This window comes from Eretmochelys imbricata, chromosome 1 (assembly GCF_965152235.1).
Source record: "Eretmochelys imbricata isolate rEreImb1 chromosome 1, rEreImb1.hap1, whole genome shotgun sequence".
NCBI lineage: Eukaryota > Metazoa > Chordata > Testudines > Cheloniidae > Eretmochelys > Eretmochelys imbricata.
Window position 1 is genome coordinate 258866428 of NC_135572.1, and position 27475 is coordinate 258893902.

General features: G+C 39.3%; 1 protein-coding gene across 1 annotated transcript in view; it reads right to left on the bottom strand.

The window, feature by feature from the left end:
* Nucleotides 1-416: 416 nt before the first annotated feature.
* The window catches only part of IGF1 (insulin like growth factor 1), a 77081-nt gene continuing 50022 nt past the window's right edge, over nt 417-27475 (bottom strand). Inside the window, exons 3-4 of the mRNA XM_077807540.1 lie at nt 18375-18556; nt 417-476 (exon numbers count right to left, since the gene is read on the bottom strand). Of these exons, the coding sequence (XP_077663666.1) occupies nt 417-476; nt 18375-18556 (242 nt within the window). The remainder of the gene's footprint in view (nt 477-18374; nt 18557-27475) is intronic.

A 27475-nucleotide genomic window follows, 5' to 3' on the forward strand; every position in this document is an offset into this window, starting at 1 on the left:
AAACAAACCCCCAACTCTACGCCAAGGCTGATGAATGACTCCAGCGGCCAGGGTTCATAGGTTAATTTAGTGCAATTGGATCCATCAAAGGCCCATAAATTTGCAGGCTTTTGAGGGGCACAGGATTTTAAGAGTTTTCATGCAGGACATTTATAACAGGTTAATACTCAAGCAGCATTGTACCAACCTCAGAACATTTTTAGCACTGGGTTGGTTTATAACATTCTGCTCTCTAAAGACTTGATGTTGGAATGTTTACTTGCATTGTTTATTGGGAGAATGCCCACTGGTTGAGATTTCATCAAGCTCATTAAACTATAGTTTTTAAGTCTTCCAATGTTTAACAAATAATTTATTTACAGTGAAGTGTCCTGCAGATGGCACATTCATTCTTCATTCTTGTGGATGGCATTTTCTTACATTCTGTAGTTCCTGTTTCCTGTGTTCCCTCTACTTGTATTCTTCAAATGCACTTCCTGAAAGTTTAAAAAAATATATTTTAATGAGTTTTTAATCTGAGATATGGTTATATGAATAACTTGGGTGGGTGGAATTAGGATTAGGAATCATGAACTCCTCCATTCATATCCCTGGTTCTGACAGTGATGCTGTCTGCAGCCTTGGGCAAGTCAATCATGCAAAATCTACCTTGTAGATGTTTGTGGCAATTAATGAAGGTTTGTAAAACAACTGGAAGATGTAACTCCCTAGAGCCTGTGCAGTAGTGCATACTCAAAGGCTGATGGTTTCCAGACATGTTTTCTGTCCACCAATACAGATATGAAGATGCAGATATCCTAAGTGCGGGTGGTATTAAAGTTCTAACACCAAAACATACAGCACTGGGTCCTGCAGTCCCTTTGCACCCAGAACTCCCAGTGCTCCTGGCATCAGCAGAAAGAAAATTACATCCAGTTATTTATCTGATTTGATCTGTAATCCTGCTCCAATACTCCTGTACCTTTCAACAGTCTCACCAGATAAAAGTTAGCAATCAAGGGATACTCCAATGATTAGTTCAATGAAATACCTACTCCCCTTTACCAGATATTACTTCTTAATGTCACTAATAAATAGTTGCCTCATATACCTTGAACACATGGGTAGATACATTTAAATATGATCTGGATCCACTATAACTTCAGGTCTCATTTGCAGCTTCCTTGTGGAGCCTGATCTATTGATTATATTGATTACTTAAGAATGACCATTTAACACTGAGGGTTGATAGGTTCTTGTCCCAAGATCAGGCCCAGTATTATTCAAATTATTATATAGTTGGGAACCCCAATGTACACAGCTGCAACACTCACACTATAGGAACTCCTCTATATTTACAAATAGTTTATTAATACATTTAGCACAGTCACAAACACCCCAACTCAGTAAGGTACATAGCAATGCTACAGAATGTATATCTGCACATCCATATACTCACACCATCCCTTGTAGAACAACCTGAAATGTTAGCCATCATCTTTCTCATCACCTTCTTCATCATCATCAGTGGCTATCATTCTGGCAACTCCCAAAGATTACGTCTCTTTCTCCTCCTGTCCATAGGCTGGGATGCCCCTTTTATAATATGTTGTACTGATTCCACTATGTCTGATGTTTGTTTAGTAGGGATTTCCCCCCTTTTTCTTATTTGTATATCCTCACTTTACTAATGATGCAGTTTTCTTCTCCTATCGGGTGGTGTTATCAGTTATCTCAACTTCTTATAATATACATCAATTCATTACCATGGCCCTCTTGTGGTTCGGTATCTGCTGATGTAGCTCATGTACCTGTTATGTATGTCAAGTCATTGCTATGACATTCTTTTGATTGGACTCATGTTTCTGTGGTTGGAAATTCCTCTTAAACATTCTATTTTCAGCTCCCCAATACTTGAGGTTTTCCGTTGGGCTGTATATCTGTTCAAAGTTTATCTGTTCAAAGTTCAATGGCCTCAGGCCTTATGATAACTTGCAGAAGCTAATGTTTTTCAGGATACAGGCCTTTAGGTTCCTTGCATTACTGCTGAATATAATAAAAGAAGAATATAATGCAAAACAGTGAATATAATAAAAGTAAGCTGGCCCAATGTACTATACTTGATTTGCCTCTCCCAGGCTTGGCAAAATAACTTTCCCTACCTGTCTCTAATTTTTCCCAAATGACTTCTCCTCACATACACTCACCCCAGATGAACCCTTTGGTTTTCACTGATTCATGTTGCATTTATGCTGCTGGCCCCATATCTTAAAGATTCCAAGGATCCTACCCTAATCCACCCTGATGACAACAACAAATGGGGAAAGGATAAATTATTTGTATCTTCAGCCTTACAACTTCTGCTATGGCAATGGCTTAAAATACCAGCATGATCATTGTTGCTCCAGGATATGTACCGCCTCTAAGAAGAATTTACTAAGAGATGGGGAAGGGACAAGTTATTTCACACAATAATTTTTTCCTTAAGTCAAGTATTCCAAAAATTATCCAAGTATATTATCTATAAACTAGAAAGTAGCACAAATGACTATTCTTGATCTACAGCCGTATTCCATGGTAGAGGAAATGGCTTCCAGAAACTATTAGACTGATAATGAACCATGCAGTTTCCTAATGAGCAGATATATCTTCTCCACTATTGTTGTACTTTGATTTTATGATAGCTTAGTCATCAAAGCAAAACATAGATTCTGATGGGCCGGGGTAAAATCATGTTTCAGTACTGAGATATGGCCAAATGAGACATTGCTTATTATCCTGTCATAGCACATGGAATTAGGTTTGAATCTGAGAAAAGGTGGAGTTGCTCCTCTGTTCTGGTCATGGCCTCAGCATTTTCATCCCTGCTGCTAGACAGAGGAGGCACTGGTGGCGGTGGCAGCCGCAGTGCACGCCAAAAAAAAAAAGGACTCTGCCCCAAGTAGCCCATTTCCTACTAACATGAACAGCTGAGACCATTCAAAACTAACTGGAATGTCTGGTTAGTGTTTGGATCATCTCCCAAGGTCTCACATCTGGCCTCTTCATGCAGACAATGACAGCAATAGAGTAAAAGTATGCGGGAAGCTTGGTCTAGCTCGCGTCTGCTGGTTCACACATGTTGGTTTTAATTCGATCATGCAGGGTTTTCTCAACAGTGCATGACCTATCCCAATCACGTTATGCGGAGTCATGCAATGTGTGCCCCCACTTTAATTGATCTCCAAAAGCCTAGGTTGCTCTGTCCCAAATTCAGCTAAAAAGCCCCCTTGCATTTCTGCATCTCGCTGAATAGATAACAAACAGATGGAATCTAATTCACCGTATTCTTGATGAGAAATCGGTAATCATTAAATACAACATTATATAAAATAAACTGGGGCTGATCATCCAGCCAGAGTGCCATTCTTTATCATTTTTTTATGGATCTTGGAACACTCTGATGTATAAGAATGAAATTCTTAAACTGAACAAATAATACAACAAATTATCCCCAAAACATCCAAAAATGAACAAAGTGAAGAAAAATAAAGACCCTAGTATAGTCCTGATCCAAAGTGCTTTGAAAGTCAACGGGAGCCTTTCCAATGATTTTAATAGGCTTTGAATGAGGCACTTGGTCACTTATGCTGACATTAAAATCCGGAAATATATATTTTTTTAAATGGCTTTTTTCTTTTTCAACTATTTGAGAATCTGTTAGCAATTATTAAATACAGAAAGCATTAGCTATGGTCTTGTTCAGATGCTGGGTTCTGGGATAGACCTCTCCTTAGTTGCCATAACAGACAGAGATAAGGACTACAGGCAATTTTTAACCGACAAAGCGAAGTAGCCATGCTTTCAATGGCAAAATGCCAAATGCCTGGTTTACCTGCACAGAACCAGCAGAGAGTGCACATTGGCGCCAAGCCTTCCTTTACACCTGTACAACTCTAATTAAGACAATCAGGCTGCGGAGGCATGAGAACAGAAATTGAGCTTATCTTCTTCAGCTCTGACTTCTTTCACAGAAAGACCAGCCAACCTTTGGAAAATGACTATCTCCATGATCTGAAGGGTCATTTAACTGAAACTGGCAAAGAGGATTAGGAAGCATGCAGTGGTTTTCTTAAGCTTTCACGGTGGACATTCAAACCTAACATTGGCATAAAAAGACCTCTCTGCTTTACTGGTAATAATAATAAAAAGTCCAATGTTTGTAGTTTACAGCCACTATATCTTAGTTACGAACCCTCTAGAGTCTATTTTGAAAAGCTTTTTAGCTTTGTGGGCAATGTGGTCAGTGACAAAATAACTAGACTGAAAAGTCTTAAAGAAAACAGCCCAAATTCTGTTCTCTGTTACACCTACTGCTTCCCATTGACTTCAGTGGTGTGGCATGAGTCCAAGAGGCGGTAGGATTCATGTCATTGTTCATATTTTGGCCTATGAATATATATATATGAATTGTTAATTGCCAATCACCAAAGATGCTGCTAATCATTCAGAAATAAGAACTAAATCAGTCTCCACTTTTCCTCTTCTAATGATGTTTTCTTAATATAAAAATATTAACTTCCACAATTTGTTGTTGTCGAAAAGTCTACTTAGGGCCAAAAGTATAGATACAATCTTTCTGAGATGACCAAATATCTGAATTTGTTAAAGATCAGCTATACTACTTGTACCTGGATGTTACTACATGGGGGGTAGGGAAAATAAGGCCCTAAAATAAAAGAAAGGGGGAATTAGATCATGAGTTGTCCCCTTCTCTGGCCCTTTTGCTAGAGGGTGAGCGGATGGTCTGGTAGTGAGTCTTTGTCTTCCCCTCTAGCCCTGATGTCTTTCAGAGAGATAAGGTTGGCCCGTTAACTCCAGAATTTGCACAGTACATGGGGTCTAAAACAAGATTTTATTTTCTTGTCCTTAAGGTTGGCTGTGACATCCTTACAAGGGTGGCCAATCATGCATTCCCAGAATACTGGACATTCCAGGAACAGTGTGGGCCTTCCCCTGCCAGTATGGCCTTGAATGCATGGTGCATATAAGGTCATGCCACACAGAGAACACCCTTGTGGAGAGTACTCTACCCCCACCAGTTTGACCTTGCATGCTGGCTGGGGCAGAACAGTGCACTTTTCAAAATGGCGTTCCCCACTCCCCCAATCCCTGATACCAGACAAAACTGCATCCGGTTTTGTCTCAGTACTGGACAGGCGACAAACCATTTAAAAACAGGACTGTCCATATTAAAAACCAGATGAATCGCCTGCCTAATCCTTACATGTGCAATGGTGATGGTGCCTTTTAATCTTAAGTCAACAAGTCTTTTTGTGCCCACTGTGGTAACCACAGCACTTCGATGTAGGAAAAGCCATAGCCTTCCCTATATCCTTGATTTATGTACAGGCTGTTGTGGTAATCTCTCTACCTCTTTGCCTGGACTGAAATTAATTTCCTTTGAGAGTGCTGGCCTGTAATTTTTCCAAATAACTGTCAAAACCCAAAACTCAATTTAGAGATAAATTGACTAAGTTTTTGTTGGCAGAAGAGAAAAAAAAATCAGAAAAATAAAAATGTACGTGCTTAACACAGGATGTACAGCCCACTATATCTAGAACTATAAACTTAAATTCCATAGGAAAGCTGAGGAAAGCAACAATGTTACCTCATGGCCTAAATAATGGAGAGCTGCTCCCACAGTTTTATACTGCAATCTTAGATATTTTATACATGTTCTCCGAAAATCAGATTTCTACCTGAAAACCAGTTTAGTAATTGGTGTAATTCAGAGTTTGGTATGAAGGTGTTACAAAGTATAGTGTACTTTGTACTTAAAACATCGCTTTGCTAATTGTAAAAATATAGTGATGTCTTCTTTTCTTGGTATTAGGCACATTAGCATATAATTAGGTTATGTCCTCTGTAGTAATTTGTTTGCTTCTTTACATGGATAACTACATTCACCTTAGCTGGGATTTAGGTATAAAAACTTTTCATCACACAAAGACTTTCAATTTTAGACAACGTCTTATCGTTTAATGATTCTGGCTAGATAAATAAACACTTTTTTTTAAAACAGACTTCAGTTAACTGGCCTATTGTATTGCTAAGAAATCTAGGTAATATCTTCCTGCAGAGTATTCCAATAACATACAAATGAACAAGCACTTTTAGCTACTTTGGATAAGCATAGTTGAGTAAAATAATGAAATCCAAATAAATTTAGGTACGATTAAAATTAGACAGCTATGTCACATACTCAGTGACATAATACATAATACATACTCAGTGTTTAGGGATATCAGTACCTAAAACTCCATTGGACCATACAGATTGAATCAGAGGTCTATCTCATTAACAATAAACTGTGACCATATGTGGGACTGCCCTTAAACTCAGTGAATGTTCGAAGACTTGGGTTGAAATTCACTCCTGGACAGAGTGCCAACACAAAGGCTGTTCGTAACCTTTAAGTTCTATTTTGAGGAGTTAAGTGGGATATAAGTGGTGCATAAGTTGTGTGCTGACCCTCTGCACAGGGGTGAAATTCATCCTTAATGAATTTGTATATGTTTGGTGAAACTATGGCCCCACAGATGTCAATGGCAAAATTCCTATTTACTGCAATGGAGCCGGGATTTTACCCATGAAATTACTGCAAATCCTAAACATATAAAGTATGTTTTGAAAATATTTTTAATCTTCCCAGAATGCAACATAATAAAACTTTAGATTTGAAATATTAAATAGACTGTATGTGCTGCAAAAATATAATGATATGTATTCAAAGACTAAAAATTCATTTAAAACTAGTATCTTAAAAACAGAGTAATACTGATTTTTAAAAAATGGATTAAACATGTTAGTTTAAAATGCATAGTCTAGAAATGGGCGGATACTGAAACATCCATCAAATCTCTAACCTGTCAAAAGAGGACACCATTAAGTCCATAGGATTTTTAGTATAATTACATCTGCTTTAAATACAACTGTTTTAAAAGTATATTCTGTGTAATTTATTGAATTTAGAGGTTTTTTAGAGGGTTTTAAGACCCAGCTTGACAAAGCCTTGGCTGGGATGATTTAGTTTGTGTTCGTCCTGTTTTGAGCTGGGGATTGGACTAGATGACCTCCTGAGGTCTCTTCCAACCCTAATATTCTATGAGACTATGAATTCCAATGTATATTTGAGCATATAACTTTTCTTATGAAATTGCAGTATTCTTTTCCCAAAGGTACTTGGGAGCTCATGATTTATATCTTGAAATAATTTATTGAGCAATAGTATGTCATCAAATTGTCCTATGTGTATTTTACATTGCAGTTGCAGCCAGTTGGATCAAATTCTGCTCACAGTTACATTGGTGTAAATCTGGTTTAGCTCCACTGGCATTTTTGTAATTCACTCGCAACTTCAGAATTTTTCATGTGTGGCTTGGAAAACTTTGCAATAAAACATACACCGTTTAACAGTTTAACTGTCATCTAAGGAATCAATGAAGTTGTCTGTGGAACCTAATCTGTTATAGCAAGGGGAAAAATTGCTGCTGTCTGGTACTGGTAAAAACATATGTAGTACTGATAATTGTTTCTTGCTAATTTACATGCAACCAAATAAGGTAGAATAGAGGAAAATTACTGGTGACTATTATTATTCTGCATTGATTATTTCAAGTTAAGATAGCTGTAAATGTGTGATTTTATGTTTGCAGTCTTATATGTGCTTTATTTAGAATAAATATGTAGTTGATCACCACAACATAAAGGCCCCAGGAAAAGATGTGGGTTTGAGTGTTACTGAAATTAAACTCAGCATATGTTGAAAAAAATTAATAACACCTAACTTGCTTGAGAGAGGTTGGAAAATGGTTTTTGACATGGGACATTTTACAGCACTGATTTTACAGATTAGCCTGTGTCGCTTCCCGCAGCTCCCGTTGGCCGGGAATGGGGAACCATTGCCACTGGGAGCTGTGGGCGGCTGTGCCTGTGGACGGTCAATGTAAACAAACTCTACCGCAGCCCACCAGCGGATTACCCTGATGGGCCGTGTGTGGGCCGCAGGTTGCCCACCACTGGATTAGCTTGTTCAATGAAATCTGGAGTTGGTGAGGATTTTTTGGTTGGCCCTGACCCTGCACACACTTACACACATGCTTAACTTTACACATTGAAATAGTCCAATTAAATTCTATGTTTCAAGTGAAATGTTTGCAGGATTGGGATTGTCATGGCTGGGTCATGGTCAGCCAGACCTAGTAGTCGGAGCCAGAGTCTGCAGTCACAGGACAGGAGCCAAGAGTCAACTGGGTGGGGACACTGGAAGATCAGAACCACGAATTGGGGACCAGTCAGGCCAAGTCAGGATATTGGGGCCTGGAGGTTAGGAACTGCAAGTCAGATGCCTGGAGTCAAGCCAGGTTGGAATGCCAGTAAACTAAGAGAAGGAAAAGCAGGTAGTAGGTAGCAGGAAGCACAAGGCACACAGTCCAGAGCAGGATGGAGGCCAGTTGTTCATACAGCTTCCTGTTCCTGCTGCTGGCTTAAATAAGGCCAGCAAGCCAATCAGGTTCTTTGGGACTCTGCCAGTTGGACCTCATGGATGGAGCCGGCTTCATTGGTCTCAGGTAAGTTATTGCCAGCAGGCTGCTAGGTGGAGGGATGGAGTGTGGCTGCTCCCATGAACCTTGTGGGCCCAGGTTGGAGACCTATAGGTCATGACAAGGTTCTTGTTTTGTAATAATACTAGAGTGACCTACAAAAGGCAAAATATTAAATTCCAGTAACTTCACCAATATCTTCACAAGTCTCTTTAAAAAAAGGCAATTACATCACCTAAAACCATTTCACATTTTTTATTGCATTTCTCTTTCAGGCTCAGGCTAGCTTCCACTGTGCTGAGATCAGAGTGATCGGCGCACCCTACAGGAGAATGGAGACAGCTTGTAGATGGTAAATGTAAGTTATTTATTTATTTTATGGGAAGGTGTAATGATCTATACTCTTATGGTCACCACTTTTACAAGACTATGATAAATTTTGTACACCGTATGCCTTATTGAGGTATAGTTTGAAAATTGTAATCTGTTGAACATTATTGTCCTGGTAAAATATATGATCAACATTGTATGTAATGTTATAAATTTCTACAGTATAATGTTGCTGTAACATGTTCCAGAGTTAGACAGGCAGGCTGAAACCAGTTTTTCCGAGACAAAAACACACTAGCACCCCAGACAGGTGTTAGAGGGCCATCACCTATTTAAATGGCCATCCTCCAGCCGGGGGAAAGGAGAGATGTAAACAAGAAATTTACATTTAATCACATGGACAATTCAAACCTCACGTCTGCAACGGACTGTGTGTCACCATGACTCAACAAGGATGTTTCTAGCATTAGCAATTGAGTTATAAAGGGGGAGGAAAACATCTGACTACACCTTTCCTCCTCTCATCTCTCTGTTCATGACATCATCAATGCTCAAAGAACTGAGCTAAAGGGGGAGTGGTCCCAGGCTGGAAGGAGACCCAGCCTGTGAATTTTACAGTAGTGTATGATGAGACAAAACCTTTGCTTTTAAGGCCACTTAGTTTGTTAAGTTAGATTATTAGCTTGTGTGTTACTCTTTAATTTTCTTTTGTAACCAATCCTGACTTTTATGCATCAATGTTTAAAATCTCTCTTTCTGTAGTTAATAAAATTATCTTATTGTTTTATTTTAACCAGTGTGTTTGGATTAGCGTGTATGGAAAGCTCCATTTGGGATAACAAGGCTGGTGCACATATCATTTTCCTTTCATGAAATGACAGACTTTCTATGGGCTTACATTGTTCAGAGGTGTGCTGGACAGTACAAGATGCACATTTCTGGGGGAACAAGGCTGGGACTAAGAATTTTCAGGTGTTACTCTGTAGTTTAATTCATTAGTGACTGGTCAGAGACTCATGTATTTATCTGGGAGTGAATTTGCATGCTGGAGGCTGTGTGAACAGGCCAGTACTGGATGTTCTGACTGCAAAGCAATGTAACAGGCACCTCAGGCTAGACAATTAAGGGGACACAGCTGTTTCATGGTCCAGATTGTATCCTGAGGAATGTCACAGAAGGCTGATGATTTTCTTTCACAGATCACTTTCAATGGAAGAATACTTTTCAGCACAAGACTGTGTAAATGGTACCTAACTTTCAGCCCAGATTTGAGTAGTTTCTGACTAGTCAAAATACTTCGGTCTAGCCACAATGGGTATCTCAGGCTGTGACTCTAGAACAAGCTATTGGCTTTTTCAACTATGACTATTTAAACTCTTGGTGCTGGCTGGACTGAAAATTCCATTATAGAATTAGGGCATTTTAAAATTAGAAGTGCAACAGTGTTCTCACCTTCAGCAAAGCCTGTGAATTTTGCCAGTTGAGCTTGGAAGTAAAAATTTTTGATATGTCGCTAGAAACAATTGTAGTTTTGTATTGGAGAAAACCATTTTTCATGATTTTTTTTTTTAAAAAAAGCATTTCCTGTCCACAAATAGTCCTTTCTGCCCAGAGGAAAAACAACAACCTCCAGTTGGCTGCCCTTGTATGCTGGGACCCCAAAAAAAAATTAGTATCTTGGGACCGGGGACAGCCTTATCTTTCTTGTTAAGTAGGGCACTAAGGCCCAGATCCTTAAAGGTATTTCTGAGCTTAACTCCCACTGAAATGAATGGGAGTTAGGTGCCTAAATACTCTTGAGGCTCTGAATCTAACTCCCTGGTTAGCGAGTGAGTATAGGGGTTCCTTTGGCATCCTTTCAGGTGGCTGCCTGCGAACAGGTTACTTCCCAAGGTTTCCACACTGAGGACCGATAGAAGCTATGTCTCATTGTAGTTTGCAATCTCCCCTAACTACCCATATCCTGAAATCTTGCTGGAAGGATACCATATAAGACTGCACTTGCTCAATATGAAGTTTATTGTTGGCCTGCAGCCCCACCAGTTCACCTTTCTGCACCGATCACTTTATCAGATTATTTCCCCCCAATGCTAGCAATTGTGCATGTTTGGCGTAGTAGTTGGCTATGCTGGGAGAGGGCCATTTAGCAGAGCAGTGAAAGAGGGTGATGAGAGGTTGGCATTCTTAGGAGGGCAGACTTACAGTTGCAGTGTGTGGTCCGTAGTGTGCAGTAGTTGTAACAATATTTTTTTAAAAGAGATACCCATCATTGATGAAAAGTAGGACTGCTAAAGAAAAATATGAGCCAAAACCCAAATTCAAAGTCTTCCTGTCAGAAATTTATGAAAAGAAACCAAATAAAAATTACATATAAAATTCAAAGGGAATAAAAACTAACCACGTGTGAAATTTCACTTTCATTGGCCATCAAGTTTTAGAGCAAAACAAAAAATTATGCTCCATTTTACAACTCACTTCTAACTGTAGAAGTGTCTCCATAACAGGAACTCCCTATATCACATAGGTATTGTGAGGCTTAAATTTGTTGACACTGTAGCTGTGAAGTGCTTTGAGAGCTCCGGGAGAAAAGCATTGCAGAAGTGCAAATTATTGATTTAGTTCTGGGACCTGCAGGCCTATGAGATGTGGCTCTCACATAGTTTTTCCTCCAGGGAAGAAGGAGCACACATGTGAAACTTCTGTTTTTGAGAAGAAAATATTTATTTTCAGAAGATTCCCCAAGCTCAAAATCTGCATTAACCTCTCATAATGGGAAATCAAATTGAGACTTATTCTATTTCTGTATTATAAAACTCAAATTGCCTTTTGCTGTACTATGGTAGTCTCCTGAATTTGATTTCTGTTGTTCCTCATGCTACATCTTTTTATGCAAAACCTGTATGTAAAGTATCAGCCTGTTACCTTCTATCTGATGAACATACTGGGTCAAATTCCCCCTGAAGTCAATGGGCCTGAATGGGTGTAATTGGGTGTAAAATTTATCTCATTGACTTATTAATAGTTTTTACTGTAACAGAAAAACTCAAACTTCTCAGAAGACACTCATCAAATCATAGGAAGCCATGACTGAAATATAGCTTATTCATAAATAAATATGCTATTCCAATCTTACTTATATTTGTGAATTGGCTCATCACATTAGGGTCACTGAAATAACACAGTGAATGTTTAAAAGATTTTCCAATGACCTTATCAGCAGGCTATTATAGGGGTTCTAAAGACCTCCAGAACACCTGCTTTCACGGGCAAGAATAATCACTGTTATATTTGTATTGGCTTAGAGTCATGTTATGATGATGATGATGACCTACTTCTAGTAACTTAATTTCATTCTGTGGAGCTCTATTACAGAAGGATTGAAACATTTAGGCATAGTCCAGAATTGCCAGACTTTGCTCAGACATGCAGGGATAGAGAAGTTGATCCCTTCCTCAGAAAGAAAAGTAGTCTCCTTCCCAAAAGTGCTTATGCTGGCTTTGATTTTCAATGACGTTCAGATATTTTACTGGACTTCAGAGTCTCATTACTCCCCTAACCTCAGTGCTTGTTGCTTAATAGTACACTCCTATGTTGGCCAGCATGTTGGCACCAGCTACACAAGAAATCTTCAACAGTGTCTTTATGGTAGGTGGGTAAAATGGGGTCAAATCCTCAAATTCCTACTCAGTTTTTGTTTAGGCAAGTCCCTCTTTGACTTCAATGGGAGATATGCTTGAATAAGGATTGTCAGCCCCAAGGTCACATTTTTTCAAGCTATTCTGCACAGGAGGATCTTGGTACCCACACAGAGGCCCACTGAAGAGAGTGGGGTCTGTACAGACACAGGACCTGCTTGCAAGATTAGGGTATAAGCAAGAACTTCAGGATCTGACCCAGAGGGCCTGCTTCAAAGCCCACTGAAGTCATTGGAAAGACTCCCATTGGCTTCAGTGGGCTTTGGAGCAGGCTTGTGTTGAGGAACTATGCAATGGATATTCTAAAGCAGACAAAAAAATTGTGCACAACCCCAATTTTTTTTTCCCATTTAACATAATTAATTTCATACATTAAAATGAGAGTGCCAGATCTACTCCATGGGTTAGCCATCAGCTAAATATATTCATAATATGGCATGCATTAGAGGAAAAGACCTGAACCTTATTAGTCTATTAACCTTGCCTTCCCCAATGGACACTTCCAAAGTTGATTGCAAAAGCTGTGAAATTTATTAAATTTGAAAATGTACCTATTACAAAAATTGATTGCTTGCCATGTTTTATGTTGTTTCATCTGTATGCTACATAAAATGTGAAGGTCTGTGAGCTTGTATTTATTAATTTTTTATTTCAAAGTGAATTTATGTTCATGAAAAGTCCTGTATTGACAGCCCTAGAGACTGAAGTCCCGGAAGCTGCATGAGCTTTGAAATATCCTACATCTCTATTTATTTTGGCATTCTGGCTTTGCATTTGTAAGAGCTTGAATTCATGCTCCAATTAAATTTTCCCTAGGTACCATAGTTTTGGAAAAGCTATTCCATGCAAGGAACAATAAAAACACATATTACATTAATTTAAGTGGTTCATAAATATGGTGTTTCTCAAACACTAACTCCACCACCTATAAAAGCCATTATATAGTATAACTGTCCTTTTTATTGAAATAAATTTAAAACTTGCTTTTCAGTTATAACATCTAGATGCACATTATTTCTACAAGTTCCTGAGTTAGTTAATTCATCCTCCTTTACAAAGTCTGCAGTATATTAATTGCATTTTGAACTCTCTTGCCTATGTGCTGTAGGAGAATCCACTGTTAAAATATTCTCTCATGCTTATTTTCATTTCATGGCAGCGGTTAACATAGATGAATAGAGGATTCAGGGAGGAAGAAGCTCACCAATTTTGGTGGCTGTCATCAGGCAGAGGAAAGTTTGTCTCATCAAACTTTATATAAAGCATTCTTCTAAAAATGTTCCATTTGTCTTTGTTTTGCTTTCTTTTTGCATTTCCCCTCTTTCCCTCTACTTTATCCCTTCATCTGCTGTAGATCTGAGTTTATCATTCCTTCTATCTCTTTCACCTCAGTCTGATTTTCCCGATGCTTAATACTTAGCAAACATTTCAGTTCATTTTTCTCTGATTGTTCTTCTTTCACCTCCCTTTTCTCATCTTTTTTCTGACCTCCTCTTTTCAACTCTCTTCCCCTCCCATTTTCCCCTTATTTATTTTCTTTCTTGAGCTGATTTTTTTTCTCTCCCCTTTTTTGAACTCCAACTTTTTCTGTTGTTCTTGTAAGTGATTCCCTTTCTCTTGGTTTCCTTGAGTTCTCTATCAGCCTCCTTCTTCTGTTCTCTTTCCATCTTTCCATGTATTCTCTCTCTTCCTCTCAGGTCCCTTAATCAATCCCTCCTCTCTTCTTTTTCTCCCAGAGTGTGCTCTCTTTCTTCTTCTCTTGTCCCCATTCCCCCTTGCTTATCTCCCACTCTCTTCTGGATTTCCTTCCCCCAAGCTTCATTCTCCCTCTCCTTTTGCCTCCCATCGTCCTCTTTCCCCCCTCCTGGTTCTCTCAATAATCCCTCCCCTTCTCTCACTCTTTTCTTCTTCCAGTATCCTCTTCCAAGCTCTCCCTCCCTTAGGATCATACTTTGTTTTGCGAGGATGTGAGGACCTTTCTGCTAATCCTTCTTCCCTTTGTGAGGAGAAGTGTGTTCCAATGTGATGAGGGCAGCCCCATCTTTTGTTTGTGTGGAGAGGAGAGATGTCTAGAGGGTGACTGATTGTTCTTGTGGCCCTCAGGAGGAGGTGTGTCATGGGGAACCAGTAGGGAGCTGCTGGGAATCTTCTCTTCCTTCAGCCATGGTGCAACTATTTTTTCCCCGTCTCCTGAGGTCATCAAAAGGGTGTGGAGCACAAAGAGAAGTTGCCATGGTTCTTCTCTTCTTTTTTTCCCAAGGTCATGAGCACTGAAATGCTGGGACATACAGAAACCACATAGGTTGCTGCTCTATGGTTGATCTCTGCCTGGAGAAGACTCTACTCCTCATACATTCATAGTGGGAGGTATATCTCTGTGGTTGACTCTCAGCAAGTATTACAGAGCCATTTTTTCAGAGGGCTGACAAAGCCTTGGGGAAGAGGTGGGAGAGGGCTCACGTTCTCTCAAAAAAGAGCAGGATGTTGCATTTCTGACAAGACATTCAGACCTTAGAATTTTGCTTTTAGGACTATATAAATTCTACTTTGCTCTTCTGTAACTTTCACTGAAAATGCTTTATCAGCTTGACATTTTGCAAAATATAAATCTCAATATGCTGAGACAACCATTAATTTTTATTTAATTTGATTTAATTTAAATCCTTTTCTCACTACCTTTTGTATGATTATGAATTCAGCTGTCAATTTGGATTCTGTCTTTGAGAAAAAATCCCTCGTGTAACTTTCCAGAGAGGGTCCTTCAGGATAGAGTTGTGACACCAGGCCACTGCACACTGCACTCAGTCAAATGGCCTGGGCAGACAGGCCTAACCCCAGAAAATGTGCTGCACAATGTAAAAGGCAAGTAACACATAAAGGGGAGATGCTCAGAGGCCAAACAGGAGACCAAGGTGGAGACATGTCCAGATGTGACAGTGGCCATGGCAGCTTACTTAGAGTCATTTAGATTGTAAGCTCCTCAGGGCAGGGACATCTTTTACTACATACATGTACAGCACTTAGCACAATAGGGCCCCGATCCTGGATGGAGTCTCTAGGGACAACTGCGACACAAATAATAATAATGCGGGACTCAGAGTGCTAGTGTAATGTATATGTGAAATAATAATGGAGAGCAAGACCAAAACAAGGAATCAGTGGACAACATTTATGCCTGTATATAATAGCTGTGGTGAATATTAAATTAATTTGGTTCTGGGGAAAAATGCCAGAACTACAGCTTTGGAGACTAAAATCATCTATTAATTTACAGAGCAGACACAGCACACATGGGCAGCTGAAGTGCAAGTTTCTTCCCTAATGTCCCCTCATTGTGCCTCTGCTCTGAGCTAGTGAGAGAATTCGGAGGAGATCAGTTCATGATCATTTAGTGTTTGGCTTCTCTATTAAAAATGGCACCTACTGCCAACAGTAGTGATGGTTTTATGATGTGAATAATTGTCCAGTGGGATCTGGAGTGAGGTTATAAACTCACTTCCAGTAGATCCACAATAGCCATCTGATTACATTTGGAGAGTGATGAATTGGTAACATAAGAAAGTAAGAAAATAAGAATGGGCATATTGAGTCTGACCCTGGGTTCATCTAGCTCAGTATCCTGTCTTTCAACAGTGGCCAATGCCAGGTGCTTCAGAGGGAATGAATAGAACAGGCCATCGTGGAGTGATCCATCCCCTGTTGTCCACTCCCAGCTTGTGGCAGTCAGAGGCTAAGGACACCCAGAGCATGGAATTGCTTTCCTGACCATCTTGGCTAATGGCCATTGATGGATCTGTCCTCCATGAACTTATCTAATTCGTTTTTGAACCCTGTTACAGTTTTGACTTTCACAACATCTCTTGACAACAAGTTCCACAGGTTGACTGTACGTTGTGTAGAGAAGTATGTCCTTTTGTTTGCTTTAAACACGTTGCCTATTAATTTCATTGGCTGACCCCTGATTCTTGTGTTATGTGAAGGAGTAAATAACACTTCCTTATTTACTTTTTCCACATCATTCATAATTTTATATTTCTCTAGCATATCTGTCTCTTTTCCAAGATGAAAAATCCCAGTCTTTTTAATCTCTCCTCATATAGAAACTGTTCCATACCCTTTATCATTTTTGTTGCCCTTCTCTATTCTAATATATCTTTTCTGAGATGGGGTGACCAGAACTGCACAAAGTGTGCAAGCTATGGGCATACCATGGATTTATATAGTGTCATTATGATATTTTCTGTTTTATTATCTATTCCTTTCCTAATGGTTCCTAACATTCTGTTATCTTTTTTGACTGCTGCTGCACATTGAGGACATGTTTTAGGAAAACTATCCACAATGACTCCAAGATCTCTTTCTTGACTGGTAACTGCTAATTTATATCCTATCAGTTTGTATGTATAGTTGGGATTATGTTTTCAAATGTACATTTCTTTGCATTTATCAACATTGAATTTCATCTGCCATTTTGTTGCCCAGTCACCCAGTTTTGTGAGATCCCCTTGTAACTCTTCACAGTCTGCTGTGGACTTAACTATGTTGAGTAAGTTTGTATCATCTTCAAATTTTGCCACCTCATTGTTTATCCCTTTTTCCAGATAATTTATTCATATGTTGAACAGCACTGGTCCCAGTACAGCTTCTGGGGGGACCTTACCTCTCTCCATTTGGAAAACTGACAATTTATTCCTATTCTTTGTTTCCTGTCTTTTAACCAGTTACTGATCCATGAGAGGTCCTTTCCTCTTATCCTGTGGCAGCTTACTTTGCTTAAGAGCCTTTGGTGAGGGACTTTGTCCAAGGCTTTCTGGAAGTCCAAGTAGACTATAGCCACTGGATCACCCTTGTCCACATTTGCTGATCCCCTCAAAGAATTCTAATAGATTGGTGAGTCATGATTTCCCTTTAGAAAAGCTTTGTTGAATCTTCCCCAGCAACCTGTGTTCATCTATGTGTCTGCTAATTCTGTTCTTTACTATAGTTTCAACCAATTTGCCTGGCAATGAAGTTAGGCCTGTAATTGCCAGGATTGCCTCTGGGGTCTTTTTAAAAAAATGGTGTCACATTAGCTATCCTCCAGTCATCTGGTACAGAATCTGATTTAAGTGATAGGTTACATACCATACTTAGTAGTTCTCCGATTTCACATTTGAGTTCCTTCAGAACTATTGGGTGGATACCATCTGGTCCTGGTGACTTATTACTGCTTAATTTATCAACTTTTTCTCAAACCTCCCCAATTGACACCTCCATCTCAGACTTTTCTTCAGATTTGTCACCTAAAAAGAATGGCTCAGGTGTGGGAATCTCCCTCACATCCTCTTCAGTGAAGACCGATGCAGAGAATTCATTTAACTTCTCTGCAATGGCCTTGTCTTCCTTGAGTGCTCCTTGAGCATCTCAATCATCCAGTGGCTCCACTGATTGTTTGGCAAGCTTCCTGCTTCTGATGTACTTTTTGCTGTTAGTTTTTGAGTCTTTTGCTAGTTACTCTTCAAATTCTTTTTTCTCCTGGTTAATTCTAATTTTACCCTTGACTTGCCTGAGTTTATGCTCCTTTCTGTTTTACTCTGTAGAAAACTTAGAGGTGAAATATTCCACATTCAAGGAACCAGGCATTCCCTTGACAGACATTACTTTCCAAAAGTGCCACTAAATCTTTGATACCTATATTTGAAACCTACGGGATATTTTAAATAAGATTCACAATCATGATGCTTTTCCTTATTAGGTAAAACACATACTACTTGCTACATGACCAGGCTTGAGTAAAATCTCCTACCCTTTGTGCTTTTGGCATATCAGTGTGGCGCTGAGCACGTACAGAGCGTGCAGATTTGGGTGGCTTGATAGGAGCGCAGTACATTTCCAGCCTCCTCAGGTCACAGCTCTGGAAGCAGCATTCATCCACTATTCCCTTGTGGTGTAAACGTCTACTGGTGGATCCATACCCTGTTGGCTTACCTGCACACAACACAAATGGGAGAATTTTATTGTTGGGGAAAAAATGCAAAAGCCTCAGTAGCACTCCTATAATAGGCTGCATTATTATAGCTGGAATACTAGTGACAGCCTTAGTTAAGGCTGCCTATATGTTTCCATTCTAAGACCCTTTCTTCCATTGCTCATAACTCTCTGAATCATTCACCTGAAAATGGGCTATTATTTTTAACATTTGAGCAAAACCATAACTTTTCTTATAAAATGTTGTTAAAAGCTTTTTTGGAACTATTTTAGCACTAAAGAGGTTGAGGGTAGGAAGCTTAAATTTGGCAACGTACCGATCATCATTTAGGTGAAAACTGACTTTGAATTGGTGGAATTCAGGGTGTTTAAAGATCATAGTTTGTTCATAAACATCATAGAAAAGTAGGACTGGAAGGGACCTTGATAGGTCATCTAGTCTAGTCCCTTGCACTGAGGCAGGACTAAGTATTATCTAGACCATCCCTGACAGGTGTTTGTCCAACCTGCTTTTAAAAACCTCCAGTGACTTCGGGCTAGTCTACACTAGAAGGGCGACAGTGGCACAAGGGTACCAATGTAGCTGTGCTGCTGTAGCCCTGCTATAGCAGACGCTTTGGCCCAACGGGAGAGAGCTCTCCTGTCAGCATAATTACTCCACCTCCCTGAGCAGCGGTAGCTTCTCCTGCTCACATAACACTGTCCACACTGGTGCTTGGATAGATGTAACTTACGTTGCTCAGGGGTGCCTTTTCTACACCCCAAGCGACTTAAGTTCTAGAAAAGTAAGCACTAGTGTGTGCAAGCCTAGAGATTCCACTGCCTTCCTAGGTACTTTGTTCTAGTACTTAACTACCCTTAAAGTTAGGAAGTTTTCCTAATGGCTAACCTAAATCTCCCTTTCTGCAATTTAAGCCCCTTGCTTCTTGTCCTGTCCTCAGTGGTTAAGGAGAACAATTTGTCCTTATTGAATTTCAGCCTACTTATTTCAGACCATTTCTCCCGTTTGTCAAGACCATTTTGAATTCTAATTCTGTCCTCCAATGCATTTGCAACCCTCCCAGCTTGGTATCATCCACAAACTTTACAAGTGTATTCGGTATGCCATTTATCCAAATCATTTATGAAGATACTTAATAGAACCAGACCCAGAACAGATCTCTGCAGGACCCCACTCAATAGCCCCTTCCAGCTTGATTGTGAACCATTAATAACTACACTCTGAGTATGATTTTCCAACCATTTGTGCACCCACCATATAGTAGGTTCATCGAGATTGTATTTCTCTAGTTTGTTTATGAGCAGGTCAGGTGAGACCGTATCAAAAGCCTTACTAAAGTCGAATTATATCACATCTACTGCCTCCCCACTATCCCAGCTTGCTACCCGGTCAAAGAAGAATATTAGGTTGGTTTGACAGGATTTGTTCTTGACAAATTCATGTTGACTATTACTTTTCACCTTATTATCTTCTAGGTGCTTACCTTGATTTGTGCTGGAAATGGCCCAACTTGATTATCGTACACATTGTAAGGAGAGTGATCACTTTAGATAAGCTATTACCAGCAGGAGAGTGGGGTGGGAGGAGAGAAAACCTTTTGTAGTGGTAAACACCCATTTTTTCATGGTTTGTATGTATAAGAACATCTTCTGTATTTTCCACAGTATGCATCCGATGAAGTGAGTTGTAGCTCACGAAAGCTTATGCTCAAATAAATTGGTTAGTCTCTAAGGTGCCACAAGTACTCCTTTTCTTTTTGCGAATACAGACTAACACGGCTGTTACTCTGAAACTTGATTGTTTGATTATTTGCTCCATTATCTAAACTGACTAGTCTATAATTCCATGGGCTGTCCTTTTTCCTCTTCTTATAGATAGGTAATGTATAGTAGTTTCTTTAAGATAATGGATAGTGCTGTTAAGATACTATTTCCTAACATTTTAAACAAAAGGGGGCTTCCTTGTGCCTGCATGTGAGGCTAAAATTAAGAGTAAAGGGGAAAAATATAGTGAATTTCTACAGACTGTAAGACGTTGTTTAATCAGAAAACAGTAAGCAATAGAAAGTAAGGTTGAGTTAGCAGTGTCCAGTAAAGTGCTGTAAAAGCAGTAAGCATTAAGGTGCATGGTGAGTGAGGGAATGCTGAATACTGCTGCCTAGCACTGTATAGTTATGACATAATGTATGAAACAGGCCTGGTATTGCTTACTGTTTGCTGCTGATTGTACGCTATGGTCACTGAGCAGTTGCGATAAGTGTGTGCTCTGTGAACGAGGCAGTGTTTGCCCATTAAATTTTTGCGAAAGTAAAACTTGATTACACTAATGTTTACCCGATGTGAATACAACAGGGGAACCAATGCAGCAGAAATGAATCCACTTAATAACTCAAATTAATGGTCACAGAAAATGTTTTGCAGTATTAATCCAGCTCTAGCCAACAGTGTTATTAAAATCCCCACAACATGCACTTCTATTTTTCTCTCCTTCTGATCCATGGCTTCTTTCTTTCTGACTGTCTTTTTTTGATTTCTCATATAGTTTCTGCTTTTCTCTCCACTCTTTGACATTGGGCAGGGAGTTGGGCATGGAGCAGCCATCTCTTTGCTAAGTGTGTAGTTTCACTACTATCCAGTGATGACATCCAGTTGCACTGTCAGGAGACTGAGTTTTAGGAAGGGACCAGGGACTCAGGCTGGATGAAGAGTGAAACTGTCACAAAGTTGATGAATTTAGTTTTTCATTGGGAAAATTTTGCTTCTTGCCCTTTTACAGTAAATTCTGGAGGCACATCCATAAAGACATCCTGGACTTGTCAGTTTGGGAAGACAGTACAGTTTGTACTCCTTTGTAATTAAAACAAATAATCACTGATCAAGAGCCCCTGAGACCACAGTACATCCATAAAAAAAAAAAACTTTTTTAGTGATAAAATATGTCTAACTTTTTAGCCAGGGATACCGTCAGCTCAGAACTAACTGTCCCTGAGAGCTTTGTAAACTTAAACAATAGGGTTTTTTTAAACATCCTTTCCCAGGGATTATAAATTAAAGAAAAAGAAAAACATGCTTATTTAGTACATTGTAATCCACTGAGGACCTCTATACTGTACATTCTCTCCTAAATTATTCCTTTCATAAGGATAAACAGGACAGCAAGCCAGTAATAGATTATAGTAATATTTTATGGCATAGGTTTGTTTTTTTGGGGTTTTTGTGTGTACCACTGAAATGTCTTATAAATGTGCAGAGATAAAGACATTTTTAACGGATTATCTAGATTATTTTCACCAAGTAAGGAACACTACTACCTGTGAGATATGCAAGATCTGATTCTGAAGCTTTCTAACTTGATCTCCTCAGCATAACTTATTTTATAGAACTTCGTGTTTAGGGGTCAAAAATAGGGTGGCACTTATTTTACTTGATACTGGGAGCTGTCTCAGATTCTCTTAGTTATTTTCCATTTAAATAATTTCAGGTTAAATTATGTCCCTGCTTGTGCCTGTGTAACTCTCACTGACACAGATCTTCCAACTATTCCTAGAAACTAGTTTATTTATCAAATTTAGCTTTTTTCACTTTACATATTGCCCGTTCACAGATTGTAATTTTAAGAAATCTGTTGTGGCTTGTTTTAATTTAGGTTGTAAAATGTTGAGGTCAAGAACTTTATTTTTCGCTTGACATGTGTTTTTACAGTACCTAGAAAGTACTAATCCTGACTGGTTCCTCTGGGTGCTACTGAATTACTTAGGACCTGGGAATCATCATCAAAAAGTCAGTCTGTTCTCAGTCATTCTGCTTATCTTCTTAAGGTATGTAGAGTACAGACACAGCACACCCAGCTAGCACTGGTATAAATAGCAGTGTAGACAGTGAGACACTGCTTAGGTGAGTACAGAGACACACCAGAACCCTACAGTATATACCCTACATGGCTGTCTACATGCCCAAGCAGCACCTTCTCTATCTACACTGCTATTTTCATCAGTGTAGTATGCCACTACCTCCCCGCTGCTGGAGTCTCCCCCTGCTGCAGTGATAAGCTCTGGTACTGGGAAAAGGCAGTAGGGAAAGGCTCTGGGAGCTTCCCCACTGCTGGAGCCTTTCCCTGCTACCTCCTACTTGCCACAGACTTCCACAGTGTGGACTTAGACTTCCTTTCACTGTGACAAGGAGCTACATGTACCCCACATGCTGCTGCAAGAGTAGACAGTCTTATACGGTCCTTATCACCATAATATCTGAGTCATTGGGAATGTCACCATTGTTTTTCATCGATCTAAATGCTATGAGATTTTAGCGATAATCATAATATTTAATACTTCTTTATCACCTTTCATGAAAAGATATCGCAAACAATAAAGCCTCCAGATGGGGAAATTGAGGCATAATAAGATTAAGTCACTGTCAAATACTCCTATAAAATATCAGTCAAGTTGGATATAGAACCAAATTCCCCTTCACTGACTACATGTCTTGTGAATGACAGTGTTTTATGAATTTCCCCGAGAAGATAACAGTATCCCTGGTTCTTTAACAAAGCCAGTGAGCTGTTACGCACATGTATCAGAACATTTTTTACACTAGCAGTTTTCTTTAATGGTAATTTTTTGTCTCACTGCTGTTGCTATTTGCTGTGAAGCGCTGTTGACTGAACTGACATTTCTGAGACATTTGTACTTAAAGAGGCTATAAAGGAAGTAGTCAAATTCAAAGAAAGTTTAAAATGCCTGAAAACTTCCCAACTATATTGAAGTGTATTACAGTTAACATTTGATTTTGATATGAATAAACAAATCAGAAATGAGTTAGTAGGTTGAAATGATTCTACTGGAAAGCATTTCCTTTCTTTTATGGATCAGTAGACCCTGCCAGTGTGCTTAGGGACATTCTATATTTATATAGTATATGCTTTTATTTTATCACTTTTTCCTAGGGTCAAGCGTTTGAGCTGGTGTTTCTTTTCATACATTAATCTTGACAAGCACAGATAAGGGAAAGCCTAGACATACTATAGCTGATATACTGTACTACATTTTACTTTCTAGTATGGTACTTAATCATCTCCCAGAAGGCCACTTGATCTTACACTTACTGTGACCAGTAAAGGGACTCTAGCTGTCTGTTCCAATTTTTACATGACTGACTTAACTCTCTGCCCTGGCTTTGAAATCAAGATCTGCTCAATACATAAATATTGGAATTAGACATGCTTTTATTTGTGGAAGTAGAAATACAAAACAAATATTTCAGAACTATCTGGGAAGGAGTGTTGTGTAATAGTAGAGCATTGGAGTTGGGACTTCTGGGCTCTGTTCTCAGCTTTACCAGCAAGTTACTGTGTGATGTTGTGCAATTATGGAATTCCAAATAATTATTATTAGTCCTAGTAATTAATGTATTAATTTATTATACTGGAACTACTTGCAAGCACTGAATAATAAACTTAGAAGGCGAGACCCAGAATCTTTAAGGAACATTAAATAGGCAATTTGGAATGGAAATCCCTGGTATATTGGTGTCACACTGAACATATCTGTGTATACATCTTGGTATTTATTTATGTGTGGGTGTATACATCTGGCACATGACATCTTGGATTCTCATTTTGCATTGACAAATAATACTTAGAGCATATTAAGGCTAACTGATATCACTGTACTGGAGATCAAAGAACAATCCATGTTTCATAGATTAAAACGTCCCCATCTATGCTGCTAGTTAAAGGGAAAAGGTTAATTTGATAGCTAATCAGTTTCAGAAAATGAGTTTAAAAGGTCATTTCAGGTCCTTACATGGTGTGCTGTTTTTTGTGGATCTCATTCTAAGGCACTTAGCTCTTTCCATTCATTGTGCAGGGTGCCTAGGTGCATAACTCAGGCTTTGTGGGTTGCAGTGTTGCTCCGTTGATTGTCTAGGCACCTAAAATTTAGGTGTTGTAATGCTGAGCATCACAATGCCTAAGTTGCTTTGTAGTTTTGGGCCTAAGTGCTATCAATACACAAAGGAGGCGAACAAAGGAAAATAGATTTTTTTCTCTAGTCTCTTTTGGTTATGATAATTTCAGGTGTTACCTGTAACACGTCAGTATTAGAAAAATGAAACCTTTCAGACAGAAGCATGATTTTTAAGCTGACTGTATCCCCTTAAATCAAGTGCTGCAGTATACAATAACATTTATTATCCCAGACAAGGTCCCAATAATAATTACAGTCAGATATGATAACTACTTCACTGCAGACCTGACAAGGAGTTCTTCCTGCAAAAGGACTACAGGATCAGGCCCTCTGGCTCCTATTCAGCAAAGCACTAAAACATGCACTGAACTTCAAGCACAAGCTTTATTGATTTCCTAAATGGGGATAGACTTAAGCATGTGCTTGGAATGCTTTCCTGGATCAGGCCCTACCTGAGTGACAGCATGAGAAAATATCTAAAAAAGGCAAGTAGGCCTACACATGCAACATCAGTTGTCCTATTCCCAAGAAATTTTATAATAAAAGGAAATAGGCTGAAGGGGAGTTCATTCAAGGGAATGAGCTCCCTAACCTTTCGTTGCTCATATTGTAATCTGTTACCTAAAAGCTAGGATTGCCTAAAAACACTGACAGGTTTCAGAGTAGCAGCCGTGTTAGTCTGTATCCACAAAAAGAAAAGGAGTACTTGTGGCACCCTAGAGACTAACCAATTTATTTGAGCATAAGCTTTTGTGAGCTACAGCTCACTTCATCGGATGCATGCAGTGGAAAATACAGTGGGGAGATTTATATACATAGAGAACATGAAACAATGGGTGTTACCATACACACTGTAAAGAGAGTGATCAGGTAAGGTGAGCTATTACCAGCAGGAGAGCGCGGGGTGGGGGAGGAAACATTTTGTAGTGATAATCAAGGTGGGCCATTTCCAGCAGTTGACAAGAACATCTGAGGAAAAGTGGTGGGGAGGGGGAGAATAAACATGGGGAACTAGTTTTACTTTGTGTAATGACCCATCCACTCCCGGTCTTTATTCAAGCCTAAGTTAATTGTATCCAGTTTGCAAATTAATTCCAATTCAGCAGTCTCCTTGGAGTCTGTTTTTGAAGTTTTTGAACAAAGCCCGTTGCCAACTGTGCCCACATATCTATTCAGGGGACACCATCATAGGGCCTAATCACATCAGCCACACTATCAGAGGCTCGTTCACCTGCATGTCTACCAATGTGATATATGCCATCATGTGCCAGCAATGCCGCTCTGCCATGTACATTGGTCAAACTGAACAGTCGCTACGTAAAAGAATAAATGGACACAAATCAGACGTCAAGAATTATAACATTCAAAAACCAGACGGAGAACACTTCAATCTCTCTGGTCACTCGATTACAGACCTAAAAGTTGCAATTCTTCAACAAAAAAACTTCAAAACCAGACTCCAATGAGAGACTGCTGAATTGGAATTAATTTGCAAACTGGATACAATTAACTTAGGCTTGAATAAAGACTGGGAGTAGATGGGTCATTACACAAAGTAAAACTATTTCCCCATGTTTATTCCTCCCCTCCCCCACTGTTCCTCAGACGTTCTTGTCAATTGCTGGAAATGGCCCACATTGATTATCACCGCAAAAGGTTTTTTCCCCCCTTCTCTCCTGCTGGTAATAGCTCACCTTACCTGATCACTCTCATTACAGTGTGTATGGTAACACCCATTGTTTCATGTTCTCCATGTATACAAATCTCCCCACTGTATTTTCCACTGAATGCATCTGATGAAGTGAGCTGTAGCTGACGAAAGCTTATGCTCAAATAAATTTGTTAGTCTCTAAGGTGCCACAAGTGCTCCTTTTCTTTTTAAAAATACTGATTGATCCTGATATGCTAGTATGACCTATCCAGTCCTACTCACCCACATAATTCTTCCCTTGCGTTCTGACTCAACTTCAAAACTGCTCTCTGGCTGCCATCAAACAGTTCTTTATATTTACTCAACCTTCAGAATGATGCCTTTGGACATGTAACAGTCCTAGGAATTCCTTTCTGCTGATGTATACTGATGTCCGTGGAGGTTTGTTTCCTTTTTTGTCAGCTGTTAGCTCCAAAGAGGTTTCATATCATGTAGGTTAAAGTTTACTTAATAGAATTTTTGGCTACCATTTAATCTACTGTAGCAAAGTATTCTGCTGTTTCTTGAAAATGAGCCAAGTTATAGAATTCCAATGGTTAAACAGCTGGCTTCTGTAATAACAGCACTTCCCTTTAAACAATGCGTGGCCATGAAGTAATTTAGTAGGGCCTTTTCTATGCTAGACTTTTCTTTTTGCAGCAAATTCTCACTGCTGAGAGCACAGTTCAGCTCTACTGGTAGTAGCAATGTTGGGAGCTCTACTGTAGACAGCTACAGAAGGTCTAACCATCCTGCCATCTAGACCTCCTCTGAGGATTAGAAGCTGCACTAGTAATATTAATAATGAGAAATGTCATGAAGAATAGTCCAGAAGAAACACAGACCTAGCTTACTACTACAAGGGCTCTGGAAGGAATTGTGGCATCAGCTAAATCTGAGTCATTACCCAAGTCTTCACATTGTGCTGTAATAAGTAAAGTGTTTGTCATTATGGGAGCACAAGCTGAGAGTGATGTTTAGGCCCTGATTCAGGAAACCATCCCAATTTAGGAAACCACCTAAGCACATGCTTAACTTTAAGCATAAAATGCAAAACGTGAAATCCAAATTAAATATCGTCAGAAAAAGCCAAGATTTTTAAATGTGACTAGTGATTATGGGTGCTCCACTTTTGGGTGTCTGATACTGGCCACCTAAGCAATGAGGTGCCCAAAATCACATTTGAAAATCTTGACTATGAGGGGGATCATTTGCTATTGGCAATGGGGGCAGTTGCCCCCCTGGCATCCATCTTGGTTTCCCCTC